The 27,040-nt window shown below is 39.2% G+C and overlaps 2 protein-coding genes, 6 non-coding genes and 1 pseudogene across 8 annotated transcripts; 3 read left to right on the forward strand and 6 right to left on the reverse strand.

Annotated features, from left to right (window-relative positions):
• Positions 1-6,845: 6,845 nt before the first annotated feature.
• Positions 6,846-7,223, reverse strand: LOC119570976. Its single transcript, XM_037918495.1, has one exon. The coding sequence runs from the start codon at positions 7,221-7,223 to the stop codon at positions 6,846-6,848; it is 378 nt and encodes a 125-aa protein (XP_037774423.1).
• An 84-nt stretch (positions 7,224-7,307) lies between these two features.
• On the reverse strand, positions 7,308-7,829 carry LOC119570977. Its single transcript, XM_037918496.1, has 2 exons — positions 7,779-7,829; positions 7,308-7,640 (listed from the first exon to the last, which is right to left on the reverse strand). Exons 1-2 carry the CDS (start codon positions 7,827-7,829, stop codon positions 7,308-7,310), a joined length of 384 nt encoding a protein of 127 aa, XP_037774424.1.
• A 3,614-nt stretch (positions 7,830-11,443) lies between these two features.
• Positions 11,444-11,642, reverse strand: LOC119570985. Its single transcript, XR_005228500.1, has one exon. It is a non-coding gene; the product is annotated as a U2 spliceosomal RNA (small nuclear RNA).
• Positions 11,643-12,811: 1,169 nt separating this feature from the next.
• On the forward strand, positions 12,812-12,983 carry LOC119570981 (annotated as a pseudogene).
• A 1,178-nt stretch (positions 12,984-14,161) lies between these two features.
• LOC119570991 lies at positions 14,162-14,279 on the reverse strand. The gene has a single exon (XR_005228504.1). It is a non-coding gene; the product is annotated as a U5 spliceosomal RNA (small nuclear RNA).
• Positions 14,280-15,350: 1,071 nt separating this feature from the next.
• LOC119570986 lies at positions 15,351-15,552 on the forward strand. Its single transcript, XR_005228501.1, has one exon. It is a non-coding gene; the product is annotated as a small nucleolar RNA U3 (small nucleolar RNA).
• A 2,347-nt stretch (positions 15,553-17,899) lies between these two features.
• Positions 17,900-18,062, forward strand: LOC119570979. Its single transcript, XR_005228496.1, has one exon. It is a non-coding gene; the product is annotated as a U1 spliceosomal RNA (small nuclear RNA).
• A 1,317-nt stretch (positions 18,063-19,379) lies between these two features.
• LOC119570978 lies at positions 19,380-19,498 on the reverse strand. Its single transcript, XR_005228495.1, has one exon. It is a non-coding gene; the product is annotated as a 5S ribosomal RNA (ribosomal RNA).
• Positions 19,499-26,541: 7,043 nt separating this feature from the next.
• LOC119570989 lies at positions 26,542-26,660 on the reverse strand. Its single transcript, XR_005228503.1, has one exon. It is a non-coding gene; the product is annotated as a 5S ribosomal RNA (ribosomal RNA).
• Between the last annotated feature and the right edge of the window lie 380 nt (positions 26,661-27,040).

A 27,040-nucleotide genomic window follows, 5' to 3' on the forward strand; every position in this document is an offset into this window, starting at 1 on the left:
GGCCTCCCCAGCCACCCTGTGGATAGCACCTATCCTAGCCTTGCATTTTTGATGCAGAGAGACGAGGTGGTCGGCGTAAACAATAATATACATGCATATGCATATATTTGTTGATAATACATATATAATTTATATATATTCATTACATTCACACACACCACACACACAACACACACACCCCACACACACACACACACACACACACAACACACACACACACACACACCACACACACACACACACAATATATTGTTACGCCGGCCGCTGTCTCTCAGCCACCAACACAAGCAGGCTAGGCAGACGGCGTGCTATCCACAGGGTCGTGAACAGTTCCAAGAGGCACCGAGCCCCACAGCGTCCAGAACACCACAAGGGAACACAAGTGGCGAGGCAGGGCACGAAAAAAACCAGAATGACAGTCTTTCCTTTATTTTACACAAGTTATTTACCCGTACACTTTTCTATGGGCACAATACAGGGGGAAACACTGCACGATACAGCTTATAACAGGGCAACACAAAGTTTATCAGGTCACAAGGCACACACGAGGTCTTCACAGGAGCAGCACCCAACTCCGTCTCTTGGCTTGTTCCTCGTCCTCCGCTCACAGCAGCTGCGTCATGTTTGCCCAGGTCCCTTCATGTTAACACATGCCCAGGTCATCCTTTCATGTAACACATGTTTCGCACAAGACAAAGCCCTGGCGTAGCAATATATATATATATATATATATATATATATATAATATATATATATATTATATATATATATATATATTTATATATTATTAATTATAAATTTATAATTATATATATTTTATCTATATTATATATATTATATATAAAATTATTTATATAATTTATACTATATATATATTATATATATATATTATATATTATTATATATGTATATATATATTTATATATATAAACACACACACATACATATACACCTATATATACATATATATATATATATATATATATATAGTTTTATATATATATTTTACTATATACATATATACACATATACACATATATACACATATACACATATATACATATATACACATATCCATAGACATACATAGGCACACGCACACACTCACGCACGAACACGCACACGCACACACACACACACACACCACGCACACGCATACAAAGTTTAATGTACTTTCAGCTTTTCATATCTACGACAATGTTTACACAAGATAGCCAATGAGAGCGTCAGATATCACGAGTCTACCAATGAGAAACACCGGACTGTCGTTGCCCTGCGGCAGTGTTTACAGAAACTAGCCAATGAGAGAGACGAATGTCAATAGTGGGTTGTTCTTTCAATTCCTGTCACAGGGAAATTTGTCAGTTGTCCTTGACTAAGAAAGAGTGAATAAGTGAAATTCGAAGCCATGTAGTGTTTGTGAGACGCTACAATACATATAATGTCAATGCGTGATACAGAATTAAGGTATATGAGACTGTACTTGTTTCTTGTCAATGTGTGATACTTTACGTAGAATATTCTGAACAGAATTAATGATCTAAGGAACAGGAATGTAATTGTTTTCTCAAGAGTGGATTGCTTCTGAAATCATAAAGTGTGTACGTGTATGTCTTTTATGTAGTGGAACGAGGGGCAAGTTATATTGAAACAGAGTTATCTATTATGCATGAAGGCCTAGCAAAGTAAATAAGTCACCGCCACCCATTATACAATGGAAGAAAGCTAAACTACAGAAAAGGTAAGTCTCACATAATCCTTAGTATTTTTTAGTACTTTTTTACCGTACAATTGGCGGTGAGTTTTTTGATGTGTGTGTGAATTGATACGTTACACCTATTTAGTTGTTAACAATGGTATTTACGTGACAATGACCGTAGTCGGAAAACCATTGTTATATTGAAGGTTTTTTTTCCCGTTAGGTAACTAGCTTCGTAAAGATTTGCTTGTTTTCCAGTATAACGAAATTACTTACCGAAATAAAATGCTGCGCATGAGACCACTCCCACGTATTGTGTATTGTTGGGGGGAGGGGGGTAAATAAGCGAATAGTGTTCCCTAATTTGCGATAAGACACCAGTGAGATCGGTGAAACCCTTTTTCATAACGCTTGATATAGCCGTACGAGCGATGTTTTCTTCAAATTATTTCTTACTCCAATATATATATTTATGGTGCCGCAGCTAGAAAGCCATTTCCGATTGCGGTTGCCTGCTATTAAATTACGATCACGCCTCAATCATCATTACATTATCCTTTTCATTATCACAGTCATATCATTATCATATATACTGACAATTAAATTATCATCGTTTATAAGTATTTTTAACAACTGTTAGCGTTACTATTGCTATTACTAATACTGCTTTAGCATTATCACTATTGTTTTGAAAGTGAGGTCATTGAACACAATATGAAATTTTCGGCCATAATCAATGTAATCTGCCCTTATCTGACACCGAAGTATCCGCAGTCGCACGACCTTAGGTGCTGGAAGAGCACGCATGTAATGTGATATATAGAGACATGCAGGCGTAGATGGGTTATATACATAGTGTAACATGGTACCGAAATAAGATGCATTGAAAGCAAGAATAATGATTCGGCCAATTATCAATTTGTATATGTGCGCATATGTACATTCACATACACCCACACACACGTGTACACACAGCCATATACACATATGCACACCCATATACACGTGTACACATGCCCCCACACACATGTACACACATCCACAACACACATGTACACCATCGCGATACACACACATGTCACACACATATTCACCACAATCCATGACGCACCCACACGAACACATCCATGCACGCAACAATCATCACGCACCACATCATACACACATTTTCATACACGACACACATACACACACCCACTCACCAACACACATCACACACAAACACACACACACCACACACACACTACAACACACATTATGGTACACAAACACACACACATATGTACACACATGCACACACATGCAGACACATATGCACGTACATCACACACACCCACAACATTATGTCGCTAACACACATACACCACACACACATCACACACAGCAACACACATCATGCACGCACCAATCACACGTGCCACACAACACACACCACACACAGCCACACACAACACACACACACACACACACAACACAACACACACACCACACACACACACACACACACAACACACACATGTCACACACACACACACACACCACACCACACACACACACCACACACAACCACACACACACACACACCACACACACACACACACCACACACAACACACACACTACACACACACCAACACACATTCACACAACAACACATGTACACACACACACACACACTTACACACACACCACACACATGTACACACACACCAGCACACATGTACACACACACACTCACATTCATTTACACACTCACACACACACATACATGTACACACACATGTACACTCACACACACACATAACACAACCACATATACACACACACACACACACACACACACACACACACACACACACACACACACACACACGTACACACACACACACACACGTCACACACACGTACACACACACACACACACACGTACACACACACACACACACACACACGTACACACACACACACACGTCACCACACACAAGCACTAGTGCAAACATGCGCACACACTAGCACACATACATATGCGTGTAAACATACAAATTAGTACATACAGTACACACACGTCCACACATACATATAAACGCACACATTTTTCACATGCATGGACATACATGTACACACTAATACTTGGCACACATGTACACATTTACACATGCACCACATGTAATCACGCTCATGTTTACACATGTACACATGGGTACACACACGTTTAATGATGTTCATTCACACACACATACGTATATGTATACACGTGTAGGCATCTGTACACAAATAAGCATATGTATACACAGACATTCACACACTACACACTCACACACGTTATACCCCCATCCACATGTACACACCCACACACATTTACACTAGGTAGCACTTGTGGGCTTTGACCCATGGGTAGGGAGGCCCAATAGTCTGGGCGGCCTTTGGGCGCACTTTTTCTATTCTAAAATTTCCCCTTAATATGACTTCCTGAGCCTACCGGAGGTCCTTGTGAATTACCGTCCTTCTCTAGGTAAGTTCGGCAACCAGGCTTCCACTGGGGGGTAGAGGACAGAAAATGCCTTATTCTTTAACTATTGTTTAGGTTGATACCAAGTTAGGAGTTTTTAATCCCTTCAGGACTACGGCTTTGAGCCAAGGGTCGGACCTGGCCCAATACCCATGATGAATGATACCCGGCTACCCCTTCTCTCAAGGAGGAGAGGCGATTCATGACCACTCTTTGACGAATTCGACTATGAACAACCCCACTAATGACAAGACGAGAAAGACCACTTTCAAAATCCCCACTGAGAACGCAAGGTTTGCGAATGTAAAATGCGTGAATGAAAATCGATCGCTTTTGAACGTGAATCCCCTTATCATCAATAAGGTCGTTGATGGTCAAGTGGACGGCGATTTTTATTGTCAAAAAAAATGCGAGATGGAAGCCTTCTTGTTTAAGTACAATATAACTCCCAGATTAAGGATTTACTTAAGGTGACGCAAATTCATGATCTTCGAGTTAAAGTAACTATTCCTATAGGCCCAAATACCTGTAGGGAGTAATCTTTCACAGGGATTTGAGGACGATGGAAGAAAGGTGAAATTCTCGAGAGCATGAAGGACCAAGATGTCGTGGACGTTAATTGTATGACCAAGAAGGATGGGAATGTGTGAACGAAGATTCTTCTTCTTCTTCGAGCTTTTCCCATTTAGTATGGGGTCGCTGCGGCGGATACGAACTTCTTCCAAGTCCTTCTGTCCTGAGTGTCAATCTCCTTTGCGCCAATGGACTGCATATCTGCCTTGTTTGTCCATCCACCGTTGCTTCGGACGTCCTCTTCCTCTTCTTCCGGTGGTTCCAGAGTAAGCATTCTCTGTCCCACGTAATTCTCCTCTCTTCTCTTCACATGCCCATACCACCTCAATCTCGCTCTTCTGCTTCTCACCCCGACATTTGTTACTCCCATTCTTTCCCGGATGTCCTCATTTCTTACCTGTCTTTCATAGTAAGACCACACGCCCATCTACACATTTTCATTTCAGCCACCTCCAATCTCTTCATTAACTTTTGGTTGAGGGACTGTTTCTAACCATACAGCATTGCTGGCTGGATCACGGTTTGGTGTATTTTTTCCCTTCACTTTTATGGGTATCCTTTTGTCGCACATCACTCCAGACATTCTTTTCCAATTATTCCAGCCTGATTGGATCCTTTGCTGATCTCCTTGTCGACACCTCCATCCGATTGTAGCAGACTACCAAGATACTGAATTCTGTTTACTTCTGGCAGCTGTTGGTCGTCCATCAGTACGCTCCTCCTTGCCTTCCATTTAAACACATGTACTCTGTCTTTGCTCTTGACACTTTCATTCCTCTCTCTCCAATCCATTGTGCCACCTCTCCAGGTCCACTTCAGGTCTGCCTTCTCTTCGGAACAAATACTACATCATCAGCAAACATCATGCTCCATGGGCCTCCTTCCTAATGTCGTCTGTCAGGGTATCCTGATGATCGCAACACGAACGGGCTAAGTGCCGACCCCTGGTGCAACCCTACTTCCACCATGAACGGCTCTGTTGTCCTGCCACGCACCTCACCAACTGTCTCACTTTCCTTGTACATGTCTTTCACAACACGGATGTACTTCTCTGGGACGTTCTTCTTTCTCATACACCACATCATCTCTTCCCGTGGCACCCTGTCGTATGCTTTCTCCAGATCGATGAATACTCCATGCAGCTCTTTGTGACCTTCTCTGTATCTCTCCTGCACTTGCCTCAGCGCGAAAATGGCATCTGGAGTGGACTTCCCCTCCATGAATCCAAACTGCTCTTCACTGATGTTCACCACATCCGTTAGTCGGTGCTCAATCATACGTTCAAATAATTTCATGCTGTGGCTCATGAGTTTTATGCCTTGGTAGTTACCACAGGCCATGATGTCACCTTTGTTCTATAGATAGGGACGAGTATGCTCTTCCGCCACGACTCTGGGATCTTTTCTTCATCGAAAATCTTGTTGAGCATTGAGCACAGGATAGTTACTCCTTCTTCACCAAGGCACTTCCATGCTTCAATTGGTAAATTATCTGGTCCCACTGCTTTTCCATCCTTCATCTTCCTTAGCGCTCTTCTCAACCTCATCGTCAGTGATGGCTTCCACCTCACCAGGATTCCCCAACTGTTCCTCCTCACGTGCTTCCCTAGGATTTTCTTCATTCATGAGCTTCATAAAATACAACCGCCACTTTCCAGAATATCCTCATCATTTGTTAACACATTCCCTTCATCGTTCTTTATCCATTTTGTCTGATAGATGTCTTTCGAGTTTTTGTCCCTTTGTTTAGCATTCTAAGTACCTTTTTCGTACCTTCTGTTGTATCAAGGTCTTCGTAGAGTTGGTTATATGCTCTTGCCTTTACGGTTGCCACAGCTCTTTTAGCTTCCTTCTTGTTGTTTTGTAGTAAGGTTTGTTCTCTTCAGATGGATCTTCAAAGAGTTTCTTCTTGCTTCCTTCTCTCACTAATTCTTCTCTGGACTTCATCACACCACCAACCACGTCTCCTTTCCAGCCTTTGCCATTCCGGAGTTTTGCCACAGACTTTCTCTCCCAGATCCCGCATGTCTTCTGCGATTGTTTCCCAGTCACACCTCTCTTCCTGTCTACGTCTTTCTAGGGTCTCTTAACCTTATCTGTAAAATCATCTCTGCTCTGCGCTTCTTTAGCTTCCACCACTTGATTTTCTGGGTTCTTGACTTCGTCTGGGGTTTTGACTTCACAACTTTAAGTGTGCAAATGACTGGTCGGTGTTGGTTTGTGATGGTTTCCCCAAGAATTACTTTACAGTCTTTCGTATTCTTGTCATATGAGCGGCAGAGGATGTAATCTATTTGTGACTGAGTGCTTCCACTTTGGTAGGTGATCTTGTGCCTAGTGGCTTTCTTATAGAACGTGTTAACGATCCACAAATTATGCCTCATCGCGAATGTCACGAGTTCTTCCCCACCATCATTCTTAGTACCATAACCAAATTTGCCCATCGTCTCTTCTCTGCCTGTGTTATCACCACCAACGTGTCATTGAAATCACCCCTATCCATAGTTTCTCCTCAGCTGGAATTTTTCTCAACTTCGTCCAACTCCTCCCAAAACTTCTCCTTCTTCGTCTGCACAACCTTGTTGGGCCGCATACACACTCATGATGTTCACCACCAGTTTACCCATCTCCATCTTAAGCCAGATGATTCGGTCTGAAGATCTTGTCACTTCTAGTACCCCCTTCTTGAGTTCCTCATCCAAAACAATTCCAACTCCGTTCTTTCTTCCATCGTCTCCTATGTAGAACAGTTTAAATCCGTTTCCAAGTTCTTTGGCCTTACTCCCCTCCACTTTGTCTCCTGCAAGCACATGATTCTTACCTTTCTCCTCTCCATCAGGTCCACCAGTTCGTGCTCCTCGCTGTCATACTCCCCACATTCAGTGTTCCAATCTTCAAACCTATCGTCTCATTTTCTTTCTTCTGCCTCTCCCCCCTCCTATGAGCTAACTTCTTTAGCCGTATTCGCTCTTGATACGGTAGCCGCTGTCATTTCTCACGAGTGTACGGCGATGTCCTCGCGCGTCGCCTACGGGGGACGCCCTAGCCATATCTTGAAATAAATGTTCCGCCTGATTCATTTTTGGATTTGGAGCACAGTTTTACGTCGGATGCCCTTCCTGTCACAACCTTCCCATTATCCGGGCTTGGGACCGCACTAGAAGTGTATGGCTTGCACACTCCCAATGGCTGGGTTAATGTGTGAACGAAGACTGAACTGCTTTTTTATATTTACTTAAATAAATCCTGAGTATGTCAATGTTGAATATGAATGTGTCCAGGTCAAACCTTACATCCAAAACCCAGTGCATTGTAATAGATGCCAAAAAAATCGGACACACCTCATTAAGATGTATTGATAAAGACTCAAGTAAATGTGTTTGCCGTAAATGTGCTGAAGCCCATGACACCATCACATGTACTAGCCATATTTCCAAATGTGCTAACTGTGGAGGTCCCATCAGTCAGGATCTGCGAGTACAGCATCCTGAAGAAGGAGACTGAGGCATTAGCATATATGAGAAAGCATGAAGTTAGTTATACTGAAGCTAAGAGGAAAATGGAAAGTTTGACACACAAACCCGATACATCCTATGCTGCAGCAGTAACTAACATCACCCCTAGTGCAAGTAATGTCAGTCAACAGCTTGCAGCCAAGGAATGTCAGTCAACAGCTTGCAGCTAAGGATAAAGAATTGCTGAACTCAAACCGATAAAGAACTAAATATTAAAGTATATCAATTGACTAAATTGGTCGATCAAATGACTGCATCAACCCAGCATAAACATCCTAAGGAGGCTGATACCGAATCACAGTTCGGATCGCACCTCCCCGTCCGGGCGACTCCTGTAAGGACTTCGTCTGGCTCGCGATCGGCTTCTCGAGAGAGTAGCAGGTCGCAATCTGTGAGTCGTCTCCCTCGCCAGGAGGTGCAGGACATGGAGGCTTCTGTCTCTGAACCATCCCGAGAGAGGTCCCCGGGAATCGAGGGAGAGAGGCGCTCCCTCCTAGAAAAGAAAATTAAAACTGGCGGACAAGGCACTTCCAAGCCCCATAAAACGTAATTTTCGCATCGACCATTATACAATGAAACTGTCGAAGTCTTAGATCTAAGGATAAGACCGATATGCAAATTTTTACCCCTCCCCCGGGGCTTTTCCCCAGGGGGGGCCCCCGGCCTGTGGGACGACTAATGCCGACCCCTCACCGGTTTTCAGGGGTTTCTGACTCGGCTAAAACCAAGCCCTTTACCCGCTGTGGGCCCAGCCCCCAGAAAAGAAACCTCCCGGGCGACTTTTTGAAACTTTTTTTCCGCGCCTGGGGGGGCGGGGAACCCGGACCCCTGGGATGAGAGGGGACATTTTTCCACTGAAACTAGCCCGGGGGGTTTCTTATATCTAAAGAAAATGACCTTAAATTAATAACCCTTTCTTAGGCTCCCGAAAATTATGGTTCTGCAAAAAAAATCCCACTTAACAATTTTGTCCCTGACGAGGTTTTTTCCATGGGAACAAACCATTTATGTCGGAAGGATCGGAGGGTAGGGGTGGGGGCGGAGCCCGCCATGTACATAAAACCAAAGCCCCCCCTTTTTTTGGGGGGAAACATTGATTTGTTTTGGGAAATTTTTTCGCTTTGAAAAGGAAAAATTATTGGCATGTATCTGATATAGGGTTCCCCCCTTTTTGTCCCTGAAAATGTGAAAAATTCTATGATAGCTTTTTTGCTCCTAAAGGATAGTCTCCCACAAAATAAAGTAATTTTAGGTGTTTTTAATCTCATCATAGTTAGGGGATTTTCCCTGCGGGTGGAGGGGTAAGGTAGCAATAATTAAGTTGATAATGGTCTGATCTGGTCCCTTTTGAACGATGGTGGGTCCGACGCGGGGGACCTAAAAAGGGTTTTAATTTGGCTTTATTGACCTATAAATTTGGTCTCTTCATAAATAGCAGCCAAGTGCCTGGGGCAACCATTGACGACTCTTTGGGGAAGCAAACAATTTTCCCTTTTTGTATTAAAATATTCATGCGAAAACGGGGGAAAAACCCCTTCAGCCCCCAAAAATTTTAACGAAAAAAAGGGGCAGGTGGGGTCGCCTTAAACCAAGGAGCGTCAACCGAACTTGCTGGAGAACCTTTGGATGATAAAGTAAGCCCATAGAGTTCCATGGGGGACACCAGATTCCCGCAGGGCGCTGCGCATACGCAATAAGGCCACAGGTTTTTTTCCAAAAAAAACCCGTCAAAAATGAGAATTTTTTGGCACTACAAACAAGCAAAAACTAGGGTTCATAGAATAATAAAACAAGCCCGCCTTTGGGGTAAACGCTACAAGATTGACCCCACATAGAAAAGAATACCCTCCACAATGCCAGACATGCAGCTCTAACCTGACAATAGATCACATTTAACAGCTTTGCCCAAATCTATAAAAACCCAGGACAAAATAAAATAAAATTATTTCAGATTAAAGTTTAAAGATTTCACAACATAAATCTTTTATCAGATGACAAAAAAAAAAGAAAGTAAAGTAATCGTTTTTCTAAGGGAAAAAAAATTTTTATGACCTTACATAGAGGATAGAATGAATGGGAAATCCTTTGGGGTTTAATACCCTTTGGGCCCCACAGGCCGCGGGTTTAAAACCCAAAAAAAAAACCCAGCAAAGAAAAAAGAAAAGAGGGCGTTTGGGGGGGGGGGCCGGGGTTTTCTCCCCAGTTTTCTGGGGATATAGTAAACCACGATGAGGCCCTTTTTAGTGAATCCTCTAGCGGAAGCGGCTCTCAATTGTTGTGTTGAAGTATGATGACCGTTCTGACTCGGTTTACCGATGTTCAAAAGGGGGATCACAGGCTGAGGGTTTTGAATACAATCAGAAAGAAGTTTTTTAAAACTTTTGAAAATTTTCCCTGATGATAGGGGGAAAAAAAAATTACAATTTAAAGGGGGTTTTTGGCCTAGAAAACCGAAGTGTAAACACTTTTTTATTAAGTATTAAGCGAGTAATTTTTTCGTAAATGTAGAAAATTTTTTGTGCTTATATTACAAGTAAAACATTAGATGAGTTAAAATTTGATTTTCTACTTGGAAATCCCCATAAATTTTAACTCCCCCTGAGTAAAATTTATTATACCGAGTTCTGCACCCCCTTTTAAATTCATGTGACGGTAAGCCAAAACCGTGAAAAAAAGGGCAATCAAGAAAAATTTGATTATATTTTACAAATTTATATTTTTCGCATACCAAAAAGTTACAAAAGAGAGGAAACAATAGTGGGAAGGTTTATGTTTTTTACATGTAGCTGAATGTGATCGTACCCTTTACCCTTTGATATATATAAATAAAATTCAATTATTTGATATGTTTTTTTATTTAATATTTTGCTGGGGGGAGTTTGGGGGATGAATTTAGGAGTACTGAAATTTAATTTGGGCCCATTTTTTCAAAAACCCTTTTTAAATTTTCGTGTTTTTTTGCAAAAAAGGGTTTTAAATTTCTAGCTAAACTGCTTTTACTGAGGCAATTTTCCCGACAGCGGGGAAATTTCCCCTTTAAAGCGTCAACTAGTCTTTTGAATTTAGTTTAATCCCAGCGGGATAAGAGAGGAGCTAATTAAAATTTTGTAACGGCGTAAAAGTAAAATAATTGTTGATATCCTCCCCGGAGGGAGTGGCCCCAATCCCGGAGGTATGCTAAAACCGGGCCTTTCCGCGGAAAAGGTGGGGGCAACCCCCTTTCACTTCGCCTTTTTCCAAAAAATCAGTTTAATATCTTTAGATCCCACTGGGGATGGGATCAATTTTTAAGGGGGATAAAACGGGATACTACATTTTGATTTACCCAAAAGGGCCCGAAAAAGCGATAGCGAAACATGGGGGTTAATTTGTCCCAAAAAAAGGTTTTCCCTGAGACTTGTTTGTGATGCTCTTTTATGGGGTAAAAGGGGGGTAAACGACATAAACTTGGAAGTTTTTAAAAAATTTGATTGGTTATGAGAAGGGTTTCCCCTGAAAAAAATTTTCTGTATGAAAAACGGTTGCGGGTTTGGAACTTTGGGAAATAACTTCATCGGACTTAAAAGAAAGTACTATGGGGAAATACTTTTGCGCCCTTGACCAACTATCACAAAACATCTTTTTTAAACAATACGCACGCGCGATACAAACACATTCTTTGGCAGGGCCAAAATTTTTCCCACCCCGACCGGGCCTGAACACTCATTGCCCAAGGCCCTTTCCTATATAAAATTTTTTAAACCCTTTAATACCCGCACACTTTGACACGCTCCCCCCGGCACCGTACATGCACAGAATATTTGCCCGTAAAAACTCCCGCGCACCCAGACGAATACTTTCGTTCATTTTCTGTTTTTCCCTATGCAAATAGTACAGGGATTAGTTTTTGCGTAATAGAAAAAGGGTTTTCATTTTCTTTCTTTATTTTTCCATATATATATAAATATATAATATTTTATATATATATATATATTAAAATAAAATATAAATTTAGAAGGGGAACTCTGACCTTTTTTTTCCATTTGATATTAGTTTAGCGTAAGGAAACTAGATTTAAAAAATGCATATCCGTAAAGTGATTCAAATCGTGTGAATATTGCTTTAACGACCTTTTCGTAGTTTGTATCCATCTGTATTTAGGATGCCTTGGGGGTTTCATTAATAAGTGCGAGTGTGTATGTGGGGATTTTCTTTAATATATATCCCAAAACCCTATGAAAAATTTCCATAAAATGTCCCGGGAAAAGAAAAAAAGTAGAAAAAATAGAAGTATAGGTGGAAAAAGTTTCTTTTATACTAGGGGAAATTTTCGGTATTAAGGGGACAAATTTAAAATTGAATGAAAATAATTGCCCTTTTTGTTTACGAATACTGTTTTGGGAAAAAGACCTAAGTGGGCCTTTACTAGAAAGTTTCGTAAAAGAAAAGTCTAACTTGGGATTTGGTTTTAAAGGGGTTTTAAAAACGCGTGGGGTTTTCAGTGTGAGGGGAGCGGGGCGGGGCACGGGTTAGGAGGCATACTTACCGGACAGGAGGGTACCCCTTTATCACGAAGGCGGTTCTCCCCGGAAAGAGGCTCCCCCATTGCCCCTCCCGGGGGGGCGACCCCTGCGATTTAACCCCAAAGTGGGGTTTAAATCGAAATGCGCAATTTTTGTTAGCGGGGGACTGCGTTCGCGCTACCCCCCGTAAATTTCCCTAGGAAACCCAACCTTTAAAAAATTTACGGAGGCCCCAAAATTTTGGATGGCGTTAAAACTTTTTAAATAATTTCAGTTTGAAAATATCCCAGTGAGTTCATATTGATAACCCAAAGAAAAAACTGCCGGGAAAAACCCATTTATACTGGTAAATTATTATGCAACTTTGGAAAAAAATTGATCTACATTTTGGTATTGGGTACGAATTTTAATGAAATGTAGGGTCCAAAAAAAGGAAACATCCCATTGCTACAATGCCAAGAAAAAGGGGATGAAAGGGGAAATTTTACATATTTATTTTAAGTGTAGGTACCATAAAGGTTTTTTGGGGAAAAAAGTACCTTTTCATTTTTTTAAATGTTCTTTTCCTTTTATGGGGACTAACTACAGTAATTGCGAAATTAAAAGTCATATTAAAACCCAAGGGGGTTTTTTTTCGGGAAAAAAAAAATCTGAACATGAAATAACTTTATTTTTAAATTTTTAAATTTCGATTTCCCATACACAATTTCTGCTATATAAATGGGCCCTATTTGTAGTACACTTTTTTGGTTTTTCCCAAAGTTTTTCCCATACCTTTAACGTTTTGGGTGAACGATTTTTTCCCGTGGGAATTATGCCGTGAGAAAAATTCCCTTTCATAATTTGATAATGAAAAGTTATGTTTACAGAGATTTATATAAATTTCAATTTAAATGTACATGGAAAATGTTATGGGGGGTTTTTATCAAAGGGGATCCCTGGGGGTTTTAAAAATGTAAAAATTTTTATACATTTGGGAGACCACTAAAGTCTTAATGTACGTATGCCTATTTTGGAACCCTAGATAATGTTAATTTTCCCCCATTATTTTAATTTTTATCAAGGATAAACCCCCTTTCCCCCACCAAGTAGATAAAAAAAGGGTGAAATAAAATAAGTTAAAAAAAAAAATATGTAACGTTAAATGAATTAGCTCCCCAACACCAACTGTTAACGTTTTTTTTAAAGGAAATGATTTACTACTGATATAAAAGGAAAAAAAAATTTAAAGTTTTAGCCCAGGATTGGGGGAAAATTGAAATATTATTTAACCCCAAAAAAAAATTTAATAAATATTCGACATTCTCCTTTCTACAAGTTACTATCATGAATTATATGTTTTTTTGCGTTATGTTGAATTTGAAAAACCCCCCGAAGTGGGGGGTATAGAAAAAATTGAGTAAGATCATTGAGTTGTTCCCTCCCCGGAAACTTTAGTAAAAGGCGAAAGATTTTGCTTTTGGGAAAGGGGAAAACCCGATTTTTATATATTTAAAATTTAAATGAGATCCCAAAAAAGGTAAACTGAGAATCGTTTTTAAACCCCTGAGTAAAGGAAAAAAAAAGGGATATCTTGAAAAAAACACTATTGTTATTTTGCTAATAAAGGGTTAGCAAAAACACAAAAGTAAAGGGTAGTCCCTGATATCTACGTTAAAATAAGTATATAAGCCCGGTGGTTTGAAAAATACTGAATTTTTAAAAATTTAAAATTGGAAAAAACACATAAAAAGGGGTTGTTTCCCTTTTAAATCATGAAAACCCTCGAGAAACGGTTTTAAAAAATACATGAACCTTTGATTTTCCCCTAAATTTGATTATCTCTATACGTAAAAAAAGTCCCTTTAAATTTTACTGTAGATGCATTGGGAAAAGGTAACATGAAGAAATTGCATTAGTGGTTTATATAGTTTTTTTTTAGTCCTTTTTTGCCCGTTATTTTTAGAAGTAAAAATGTCATTGTTTTTTTTTCGGGATAGTATTGCATTACCTTTCCCCCCTATATTTTGCTGATTTAATTTCATCAAATAAAAGTAGCAAGGGAAAAAATTTTTAAAAAGGGGGAAATAACCCCCCCCATAGTAACCCCAAAATTTTAAACCACATATGATTTTCCCAATTTAAAAATTTAAACCTCGAAATAACGTTTTAAAAGGAAAAAAAAACTTTAATTTTTTTTTTCCCTTATTAATTATCGTCTATTCCCCAGTAAATGCCGTTTAATTGATTTGGGTTTTGCATTGGAAAAGGAATTTTAAAAAATATATCCTTTCATATAGTTTAGTATAGTCCCCGTGCCGCTTATTTGATAGTTTAAAAAGTTTTTTGTTTTTAAAATATGTTAGAATAGATTAAGTTTCCCCCTATAAATTTTCTGTGTACCATTTTTTCAAATAGGTGTTTGATAATATAAAATTTTTTAAAGGGTAAAATATTCCACATATTATATCTTACGTATGCAAATATGGGGAAAGGGGTGAAAAAACGAAAGTAAATAGAAGAAAGTCTTTCCCCCAAAATGCAGGCTGTGAGTGGGAATTTTTGAAATGGAAAAGTTGATATACTTTATAGGAAACCTTCTATAGGCGATTGCCCGGGTTTTTTCGCCAAGATTTGGAATATTTCCCCCCACGATGAGGATTTTTTAGTGAACCTCGGGGCGGGAAGCGGCTCTCAAGTGTTTGCTTGAGAGTTTGATGACCGTTCTGCCCGGGGGTTTTCCGATGTTTAGAGGAGGGTAAAACAGGCTGAGTGGTTGAAATCTCCACAAAGTATCTTGAACTTTTGAAGACTCCTGACAAGGAGAAAAAACCCTCCCAAAAATATAAATTTAAATTTATCTCTCCTACGACGAATTTAAATTCCAAAAAACCCGGGGCCTGTAATAAAGTGTCTCTGCCTTTAATTTCTGTAAATTTCCATGATTTCGAATGTTTAAACCCCAAAAATTTTTTTATTTTTTTGATACTATTATATTTACCAGTACAGGCAGAGCTATTAAATATCATAATTATGCTTTGCCCCAAATTTGATGCCATTACGAAATGCCACTGCCACAACCATGTTAGTGTTTTTACTATTTTAAAAGTAATTTCCCCCAAATTGTGTTGTGTAATTTTGCAAAGATACTTGATCTTCCCTCATGGATGGTATTTCTATTTCTATATAAAATCCATTACTGCGTTACTTCATCTTGTGCACTTAAAAGTTTGTAGAGGCATAGATGTCTCATGGAATGAGAAGGCATGCAGGCCTTTCACGCACTTCGAGTTTAAGGTGATAGTAACATTATTGATTACACAAAATCGTCAACTATTTCACACATTTCATCAGTTAATATCTTCCCAGACACAGTTCTGTAAATCAATCCTTTAGGTATTACGATAACTCCGATCCACTGCTAAGGTAAAGGAAGACCCAAGTAAATTTCCAATTCTCAGACTTCATTTTAATATCGCATGCTTTTAGAAGAAAATGATGTTACTTCACAATATGTTTACATATTGTCCAAGTTGAACTGTATTACTGCACCGATCTCTGGAATGAAGAAACAAATCTGTAAAGCGTCACCCGTTTGTGGAAGCCTTTTCAATACTAGCTATTGAAAGAGGAGCGTATAAATTACATAGTTACTTGATATCTTCCTCAGAGAGATTGGACCAATTACAATTTAATTTCTATGAAAACTATTGTAGATTATGGTTTTGGTGTTTTGTGGGCAAAGAGGGTACATGTCCTTTTATGTACATTTCCATATAAAAATGTGTTAGATATATGTTTCTATATTGCACTGCACTGTAGATAAAGTTAAGGTGTCGCAGGGTAGAAAAGATATCTGTTATTTACAGATGCCTAAGTTGATCTTAATAGTATTGATAATATACCTTTAACACAAGAGTTCATAAAATTCATTAGTATATATCTTGATTATAAGTAGGTACTAGAGACCCGGTTTGACATTGTTCATTTTTATCAGAAATAGTGCATCAGGCACATAATATAATCATAAACGTTTTTACAAAGTTCTGATTAAAATCGTCGGATTGAGTGGATCGGGTTTTGGAGGGTCTTATTACCTGTTGTTGGGATTTTAAGCAATTTTATAATTTAATCGGACTTCAAATTACATGTGAGCAAATACCTTTAGTTTCTCAACCAGCTGTCATAGAACCTCTTTATTAACACATACACACGCACGCCCGTACTAATAAGCGCACACTCTCGCGCTTTCTATGTCTAATAAGGTATCTCCCGTACTATTTATCTCTCTCTCTCTCGTATGTATGTTTTATATAAGGTATATATATATATATATATAGACCTTGCTCACATGTCCGCATAATTATGCACGCCGCACTTATAGTGATGCACATGCATAAACATACTGTGTATATATATGTATATATATAATATATATATATATATATATATATATATATATATATATATATATATATATATATATATATATATATATATATATAATAAAGTTATGTGTACATATGTAATTTTGCATAATAGTAAACGTTCACTGAATGTTTACGCAAGTATACCAAAAAAAAAAAAAAAAAAAAACGTTTTCTTTGTGGAAAAAAAAGCCATAAAACATTGAAGTAAATTTGACCATACAAACCCTGAGATATTACCGAAGGGTAATATAATTAAAATTTGAATGGTGTATAACAGTGTACATTAAAATCATCTGAATATTACATTTATGCGAACATGTATATCCATCCACCTGTATTAATGGGTGTATGGATGGATTTGATGATATATGTGTGTGTATGTGCAGCCACACACATGTATATTTACGAACATTGCTAAAAAAATGTTACGGAGATGCTAAAAGTCGTTTAGTATGAAATGAATACCACAAAAATCTTATTTATTCTACGATATGTAATGGATAGTTTCAAATTTAATGCCTTGCAAGTGAACGCTTCTGTTTCTAACCATAGTTTCAAAATATAATTATAAGTGTGATTTACTAGGAGTATCTTGAGAAAACTAAAGTCAAAGTACATATTTGTATAAAGTGTTGTAGAGCGCGTAGGGTTTTCAGTATGGGTGAGAGTGGGTTGGCGCGTGGGTCGGTTAAGCATACTTACCTGGCACAGGAGATACCGTGATCACGAAGGCGGTTCTCCCAGGGCGAGGCTCACCATTGCACTCCGGTGGTGCTGACCCCTGCGATTAACCCAAATGTGGTTAACTCGAGTGCGCAATTTTTGTTAGTGGGGGACTGCGTTCGCGCTATCCCCCTTATAAGATGTCATTTTTACAGAAAAGTGTTCTAGGTCCTCAGGTCTTTAATGTTTTTGATTGCATATATTTCGTTAGTTTGTCAAACCAGATGACCCGTTCGAGGATATTTCTGTATTTCGTAAATGTTTTAAAGTATCGAAATGCAGAAGGAAATCTCATTTCAATAGCATGGTAGTCTGCACTGGTGCTGCTATTTTTGTTGGTATTGCCATTATTATTAATTGTTTTATTTGTATCATGATTATTAGTTATTTATCATTATCATCACCATTATTAGTATTTTTTAGCATATGGATATTGCTGCTATCAACATTATCATTATGATTGTAATAAAAATAATAATGGCAGAAATTGTAATCCTATCAAAAAATATGCTAATTGGTGAATTATTAATTAGATTAAATAAATATGGAAATAATCGTGATCATGGCCAGCTTAATTATATCAGTAATTACGATAATGGTGATCCAAACGACAATTATAACAAAACCAATTATAGACAGGGAAGACTTTGATTATTGTGTATCAATGTCGTAGACATGTTTTTAAAAAATCTAACTGTCACTACCTTACTATGCAATTTCTTGTGCTTTTTCATATATTTTCTATGTCTGCTTTATCTAGCGCTGAGACAGGACCAAATGTGTTGTATGCTTGTGTTTGTTCTTGTTAACCTTATATATAATTTACTGATTTTCATGGCTATCTGCCTGAAAAAGACACGTCTGGTGTTCCCAGGCGATCACCAATCCGAATACTTACTGTCATTGGCGATTGAATTGGCAGTTTGTATAGTTATGGCATATACATTTCAGTTTTCATTTGGGCTCACTGGTTACTAAGATCATACACAGACGACACAGCCATTTTTTTAACTTTTTCGGCCCATACAAAGCTTCAAACTGCTGCAAAACATTTTGATAAAACTTAATGTTTTTTTCTTTTTTCTTTCCTCTTTTTTAAAGACGTATCTTTATTACAATAATTTTATACTTATTGTTTTTGTAGATATCATTACTATTATGATTATTACTAACAAAATTAATATAATTATTACAGCTTCAAGAACTGCCGCGGAAATCTGTTTAGTATCAGAAAATTAATGATTAGAATACAGAATTGCATTTATTTTAGTTACCTCTTGGGATTATCCTATTCGTTTTCTGTGTATCCTTCTTCCTCTCTCCGGCGGTGATGACTTTTACTGTAATTTCTATGGACTGAAGTATAATTTCAAGTGATTTCTTTATTTAATATAAGAATAGCTGGTATAGTTTCTATAAAATTGTATAACACATTAGCATATATAATAGAATGCCAACAGCATCTGGTGTTCCCAAGCGGTCACCCATCCAAGTACTGACCAGACCCAACTTTGCTTAACTTCGCTGTTCGGACGAGAAGCGGTGCTTTCAACGTGGTATGATCGTTGGCAGGGGTAGATGAACATTAAACACATTTCTATCGTTCTTCATGCATCATTTAAATGGAATGTATCTTTTGTTTTTGCATTAAACTTCATTGCCATTACATTCTAGCTGTGACGGGTGTGTGAAGGGAGACACACTACCTGCCCTTATAAGGTGAATTCCAAACGAACGGTTCACCAATAAATGTAAATTGTACAATTCCGGAATGTAGCCACATGCAAAGATTTAAAATCAATAAAGGTACACATTATATTTATATAATTATTATCGCCATCACTATAACCTTTTTGCTTATCATTATTCTCATGATAATGATACTAATGATGCTACTATAATTATTATTTTTTTTTTTTTTTTTTTTTTTTTTTTTTTTTTTTTTTTTTTTTGGATTTCTTGGCTATCAACCAGCGGCATGTGGCCAAGGTTATTAAGCCAATGGATCCTATTTATTCTGTCAGTCTATATAAGGTCATAAAGTTTTGTCTCCCTTAGAAAAGTGATTACTTTATTGATGATTCTCTCATCATCTGATATTATGTTTGCTAATGTAAAGTCTTTATTTTTTAGTTGGAAATAATTTTTCAGTTGTTGTCTATAGTTTGTGTATCTATTGCAGGTTATGAGGATATGGTTGATGGTAAGGTTGGTGTTACATTGGGGGCACCGTGGAGGGAAATTCTTTTCTATGTAGGGAGTGAGGTGTGTCAATCTTGTGGCGTTGACCCTAAGGCGGGCCAACACCACCTCCTCCCTTCTTTCTTTTCGATTGGCTGTCCCCCACGGTTCTATTGTAGGGTTGATTTTGCTTGTGAGTTGGAGGCTGGTCCACTCACTTTGCCACAGGAGATGTATTTTTGCTTTTATAAGAGACACAAAACACCTGAGATCTGTACGGACTATGCTAAGGTCCAGATCATCAGTTGACCCGGCTAATTTGTCAGCCTGTTCATTGCCATGGATACCAGAGTGGCCTGGTACCCATATTAGCTTGATTGATTTATTGGCACCATGTAGCTACGAATGATATTACCCAGAAGTTCATTTTTGGTGGTTTCTAATGATTTAATGGCTTTAAGTGAACTTAATGAATCAGAAAAAAATACTATTCTATCGTGGGTCGTCGATAGTGCAAAATCAATGGCTTTATCAATGGCAAAAAGTTCAGCAAGAAAGATCGATGTATGATTCGGCAGTCTGAACTTTAGTTCACATTCAGTCGACCATACACCCGCACCCACACACTCTTCTGTCTTGGAGCCGTCGGTATATATATGAAAAAAAGGGAGATGTTTAATAAGGATCTCTCCGAACCTCTGGCGTACCTCCACCTCCGGCGCCATGGCCTTAGCTGATGGAAGCCAAGCTTCCATGATGGAAAAATTGGGAGTTTCCCATGGCGCTATATTTGACTGAACCAGGGTATCGATGGTAGAGAGATCTATACCGACTTTCTCGACGAGGTCGTGGAGTCTCGTGGCAAAGGGCCTAATGCCACTATTGCCATTAGGGTGGCTCGGGACTCGAGCCACCTTTGCGGCATAGCTCAAGGCTAACTGACCGCGTCTGAGTCGGAGGGGAGTACTCCTGACTCCACCTCAAGACGCTCGATCCGAGTGCACTTCAGGGCTCCAAGACACACACGCAAACAGGCATTCTGCACAGCATCCAATCTTTCAAACTTGTTCTCGATGCCGAACATACACGATTGACCCATAATCTACTTAGACCTAATCAGGGCTTTATTTACCATTAGCAAAGACTGTCTATCAGCTCCCCATTTACTACCAGAAATGCACTTTAATAAATTTAGTGCTCTTTGACATTTATTCTTTAACTGACCAATGTGGTCTTTCCAATTTAGTCTACTATCAAAATGTAGACCTAAAAATTTAGCAGAATTTGAATAGGTATTGGGTGGTTGTCTAGAGTTAGCCTGATGTTCGGCTTTCTCCTACGTGAAAAAATTACCCCAATACTCTTTCGAATGGAAAACTTAAAACCCCACTGGACGGCCCCAGTATGAATCATATCCAGTGCCAGTTGAATACGATTGCTGAGAATTCTGCATTATTGCTGGAGTGCCATAATGCACAATCATCAGCGTACTGTGAGTATTTAAGATTCCGAGGGGGAGCTGGTAGGATGTCATTAATCATACATAGAAATAATGTTGGTGACAAGACACTTCCTTGTGGGACCCCGTTTGCCTGGGACAAAAATGTCCGAAAAAGTGACATTGTCGGAAAATAATTTGACAGCAAAAGTTCTGTCAGAAATGAAATTTTGAATAAAACAAGGTAATTTTTCCACGTAATCCAAAAGCATAAAGTTTTCTGAGTAGGCCATATCGCCATGTCATGTCGTAGGCTTTTTCTATATCTAAAAATACTGAAATCAAAAAATCTTTTTTGGCAATGGCCTCTTGAATATGACTGTCCAGCTTTACTAGCTGATCGAGAGTTTGGCGTCCCTTGCGGAAGCCGCACTGCTCGTCAACTAGTAAATTACTGGAATTTAAAAAATGCAATAGCCTACTGTTAACAATTCGTTCCATGACCTTGCATAAGCAACTTGTCAACGCAATTGGGCGGTAGGAGATGGCAAGTCTGGATTACCCCCTCCTTTCAATATGGGAATGATGTGGGCAAAGTGCCATGAGTTTGGAAAAGTGTGGCTTTTCCAAATTTCATTGTACACTTCTAGCAACTTAATCATGTCATCATGATTAAGATGCTTCATCATCTCATATCGAATCTCATCGGGCCTGGGGATGTTCCTCTACAGGCTTCTAAGGCTCGGACAAGCTCATCCATTGTAAGATCTTTATTGTAATCAAAGTCATCTCCTGTGGCAAAGTGAATTGGTTGCAGCTCAGCCTCTTCCTTGATGGTCAGGAAGGTGGGATGGTAATTAGCTGAGCTGCTTGTATGAGAGAACTGCCTGGCGAGTGCATTAGCAATGTCTCTAGGTGAATCGAAATTAGTGCCCTCTTCAATGATGTTATTGATTTTGATAGATGTTTTTTTCTTATTGATTTTATTAATAGTGGACCAAACCTCTGATATTTTGGTGTTGCTGTTTATTGTAGAGACAAAGCTCCGCCAGGAGTCTCTTTTTGCTTGTCTTATTATTCTACGAGCCCTAGCTCTTGCTTGTTTGTAATTGCAAAAGTTTCATTAGTGATGTATTTTTGAAAAGCCTGTAGGCCTTATTGCGTCGGCACAGCGCCCTGCGGCAATCTGGTGTCCACCATGGAACTCTATGCTTAACGCTATCTGTCGAAGTTTTAGGAATGGATAGCAATGCTGCTTCTATAATCGAATTCTGAATATTGTTTACTTTATCATCAATGGTTTCTCCAACAAGTTCGAGCTTGACGCTCCTTGTGAAGGCGACCCAGTCTGCTCGTTTTACGTTAAATTTAGGCGCTGAAGGCGTTCTCACTGTGTCGCATGAATATTTAATCAAAATAGGAAGATGATCGCTTCCCAACGAGTCGTCAATGGTGTGCCACAGGCACTTGGCTGCTATTGATGAAGAGACCAGTGATAAGTCAATAAAGCTCAAATTACCGGTATTATCGTCCACCCGCGTCGGACTACCATCATTCAGAAGGACTAGATCAGACTCATTAAGCAACTTAACTACTTGCTCACCTCTACCATCCACCCGCAGGGAACCCCATAACGTATGATGAGCATTAAAATCAGCTAAAATTACTTTATTTTGTGGCAGACGTTCCTGAAGAGCAAAGAGCTCATCATAGGCTATCACTGCATCAGGTGGACAATAAAGTGAAAATATAGCCAGATACGTGCCATTAATTTTACTTTGCATGCGACAAACTCCAAAGTAGAATCAATAGTCACTTCTGTAAAAGGGAGGCTTTGGTGGATGTACATGGCGACTCCGCCTCCACCCCTACCCTCACGATCCTTCCGACATAAATGGTAGTTCCTCAGCGAAACGACCTCGTTAGAGACGAGGTGTGTTAAGTGCGTTTCTTGGAGAACTATAATATCGGGAGCATAGGACGAGGCTAATAATTTAAGGTCATTTACTTTAGATCTAAGACTTCGACAGTTCCATTGTATAATGGTCGACGCGAAGATTACGTTTTATGGGGTTTGGAAGTGCCTTGTCCACCAGTTTTTTTCTTCTTTTTTTGGGAGGGAGACGCCTCCTCTCCCTCGCTTCCCGGGGACCTCTCTCGGGATGGTTTGGAGACAGAAGCCTCCATGTCCTGCACCTCCTGGTGAGGGAGACGACTGACAGATTGCGATCTGCTTCTCTCACGAGAAACCGATCGCGAGCCAGACGAAGTCCTCACAGGAGTAGCCCGGACGGGAAGGTGCGCTCCGGACTGTGATTCAGTATCATCCTCCTTATGATGTTTAGACTGGGTTGATGCAGTCATTTGATCAACCAATTTGGTCAGGTGATATACTTTAATATTTAATTCTTTAACGGTCTGTTTAAGTTCAGCAATTTCTTTATCCTTAGCTGCAAGCTGTTGACTGACATTACTTGCACTAGGGGTGTGTTAGTTACTGCTTCAGCATAGGAAGTATCGGGTTTGTGTGTCAAACTTTCCACTTTCCTCTTAGCTTCAGAATAACTAACTTCATGCTTTCTCATATATGCTAATGTCTCGGTTTCCTTCTTCAGGATGCTACACTCAGCAGATCCTGACTGATGGGGACCTCCACAATTAGCACATTTGGAAATCTGGCTAGTACATGTAATGGTGTCATGGGCTTCAGCACATTTACGGCATACAAATTTACTTGATCTACTCATGACATCTTAATGAGGTGTGTCCGAATTTTTGGCATCTGTTACAATGCATTGGCTTTTGGATATAAGGTCTTATTTTGGCATCTGTTAACACGTTCATAACCGACATTGACATATTCGTGAATTTTATTCAAAGTAAAGGTCAAAAAAAAAAGTCCAGTTTTCGTTCGCACATTCCCATCCTTCTTGGTCATACAATGAACGTCCACTACGTCTTACTTTCTTCCATCGTCCTCAAATCCCTGTGAAAGATTACTCCCTTACAGGTATTGGGCCAATAGGAATAGTTACTTTAACTCGAAGATCATGAATTTGCGTCAGCTTAAGTAAATCCTTAATCTGGGAGTTGAATGTACTTTAACAGGCTCCATCTCGCAATTTTTGACAAAATCAAAATCGCCGTCCACTTGACCATCAAGGACCTTTTTGATGATAAAGGGGTTCACGTTCAAAAGCGATTGATTTTCATTCACGCATTTTACATTCGCGAACCTTGCATTCTCGGTGGGGATTTTGAAAAGTGGTCTTCTCGTTTTGTCGTTAGTGGGGGTTCCGTTGTTCAGGGTCGAGTTTGTCAAGGAGTGGTCATGAGTCGCCCCTCCTCCTTGAGGAGGAGAAGGGGTAGCCGGGGAGTCATTCATTCTGGGCATCGGACCAGGTCGACACCTTTGCTCAAAATCGTTCTCCTGAAGGGATTTGAAAACTCTTAACTTTTGGTATCAACCTAACAGCAATATAGAGAGAGTAAATCAGTATTCAGTCCTCTACCCCCCAGTGGAAGCCTGGTTGCGTTCTCCAGTACCACAGAGAGGATCGAGTTATGTGGAGACACTCCCTACCGCCGAACTTGCCTAGTGCGAAGGACGGTAAGTCGGTGCCCACCCCCAGGCGAATACGGGAGCCACAGGGTACTCCGGTAGGCTCAGGAAGTCACATGAAGAAGGAAAATTTTAGAAATGGAGAAAAAGTGCGCCCAAAGGACGCCCCAGACTACTGGGCCTCCTACCCAGGGGTCAATGCCGTAGGGCTACCCTGGTGTAGAAGAGAGCTGCGGGTCTGAGGTGGGGTGCTGACTACGCCTACTGTAGTCTCGTGTCCACCTGCAAAAACAAGAGCACTGAAGGTGCTGGCAAAGCACAAAAGTTCTGTAATTACAGGATTTTACTTTACTTTTATTTACGTTAGAAAACTCAGGAACAACAAAATCAAGCGAGACGAGAGGCCCCGGGCTCCAGGGTAGTCCTTGTGGCACAAGACTGAGTTTGTTGTTACTGCGTTAACAAGGTGTTCGCTTCGTCAAAAGCTGAAACACGAGTGAAGGAATTATTAATGTAAATCACAAATGATCATGTCATTACTACTGCTGACAATATTATAGTAGGAATTATTGTAATTGTAATCCTACCACTAATATTAGTAGTTGGTTAGTTATCAATTATGTAAGATTAATGGTAGTAGTCATGGCAAGAAAAGACGAGCATTATGATATGGACATCTGATGATAGTAATATTTACAACAAAACCAGTTACGGATAGGGAAAATAGATTAAGGTCGTGGACATACTCTGTCACTTATCTTGATATGTAGTTTCCTGTTGTGCAAGTTTTTGTTTGGAATATTAGCATTTAACATATCTGCTTTGTTTATCTGCTTTCTCTGGCGCGGAAACTCTTATGAAATGTATTATGTTAATACCCATATACAATTCAGTTTTTATTTAGTCTTCCTAGGAAATTCCAATTACTTGCCATCCAGTTACACCTACATTCATCAGTCACAAAAGCCAACGGCAAAGGGAAGGAAATCTCACATGTTTTCACTGGTTAATAAAATCGTACACTGACAACACAGGCTCTGAAACTCCACGAGGAATGGTATAGAGCCAAAGCTTCAAAACTACTGCCAGATATATTGCTGGAAATTGATCGTGAATGTTTTCTTTATTATTAAAATGATTTCATTCATATTTTTATATCCATCATTACTAATGATTATTGATAAAACAGTCATTATCACTTTAATTTACTTTAGTTATACCCCCATCCATTTTCTTTATTCTCTCTAAATTCGCCTCCAATGACTTTTACTCTATTTCGTTTAAATTAAAGTATAATTTCATTGGATTTCTTGATACAAGTATGAGAAGAGCTGTTAAAAGTGGCAAAGAAAATGCATATGTTTAGCATTTTATTATATATGCTAAACATATACATTTCTTATATAATATATAATAAATATGTATAATAAAATGCCAACAGCATCTGGTGTTCCCAGGCGGTCACCCATCCAAGTACTGACCAGACCGAACGTTGCTTAACTTCGCTGATCGGACGAGAAGCGGTGCTTTCAACGTGGTATGATCGTTGGCAAAGTTTTATTTAACGTTAGCCACTTTTCTGTCGTGCTCGTCATTTTTATACATCCTAATATAATGTATATTTTAGTTTTGCATCAAACTTCATGACAATGACATTCCAATCATAACATTGAGATCTTTTCCATAATGTAAACATCAGTCACAATCGACCACTATCGGGAGTATTGGCAATTCTATTGTCACCAGTTTTTTGCACCTGCTGTAAGCTTTTACTAGTGATTGAGCTGTGCAACTTTGTAAAGAATACAAGGTGTACAAGTAATGATAAGAAATTGAGTAATGTGATATTTTATATGATTTTTAATGTGTACTCATTCTACTGCATCTCTTGCACAGAGATAAAACGATATAGCTAACCATAAGCAAAAAAT

This window comes from Penaeus monodon, unplaced genomic scaffold (genome assembly GCF_015228065.2).
Source record: "Penaeus monodon isolate SGIC_2016 unplaced genomic scaffold, NSTDA_Pmon_1 PmonScaffold_465, whole genome shotgun sequence".
Classification (NCBI taxonomy): domain Eukaryota; kingdom Metazoa; phylum Arthropoda; class Malacostraca; order Decapoda; family Penaeidae; genus Penaeus; species Penaeus monodon.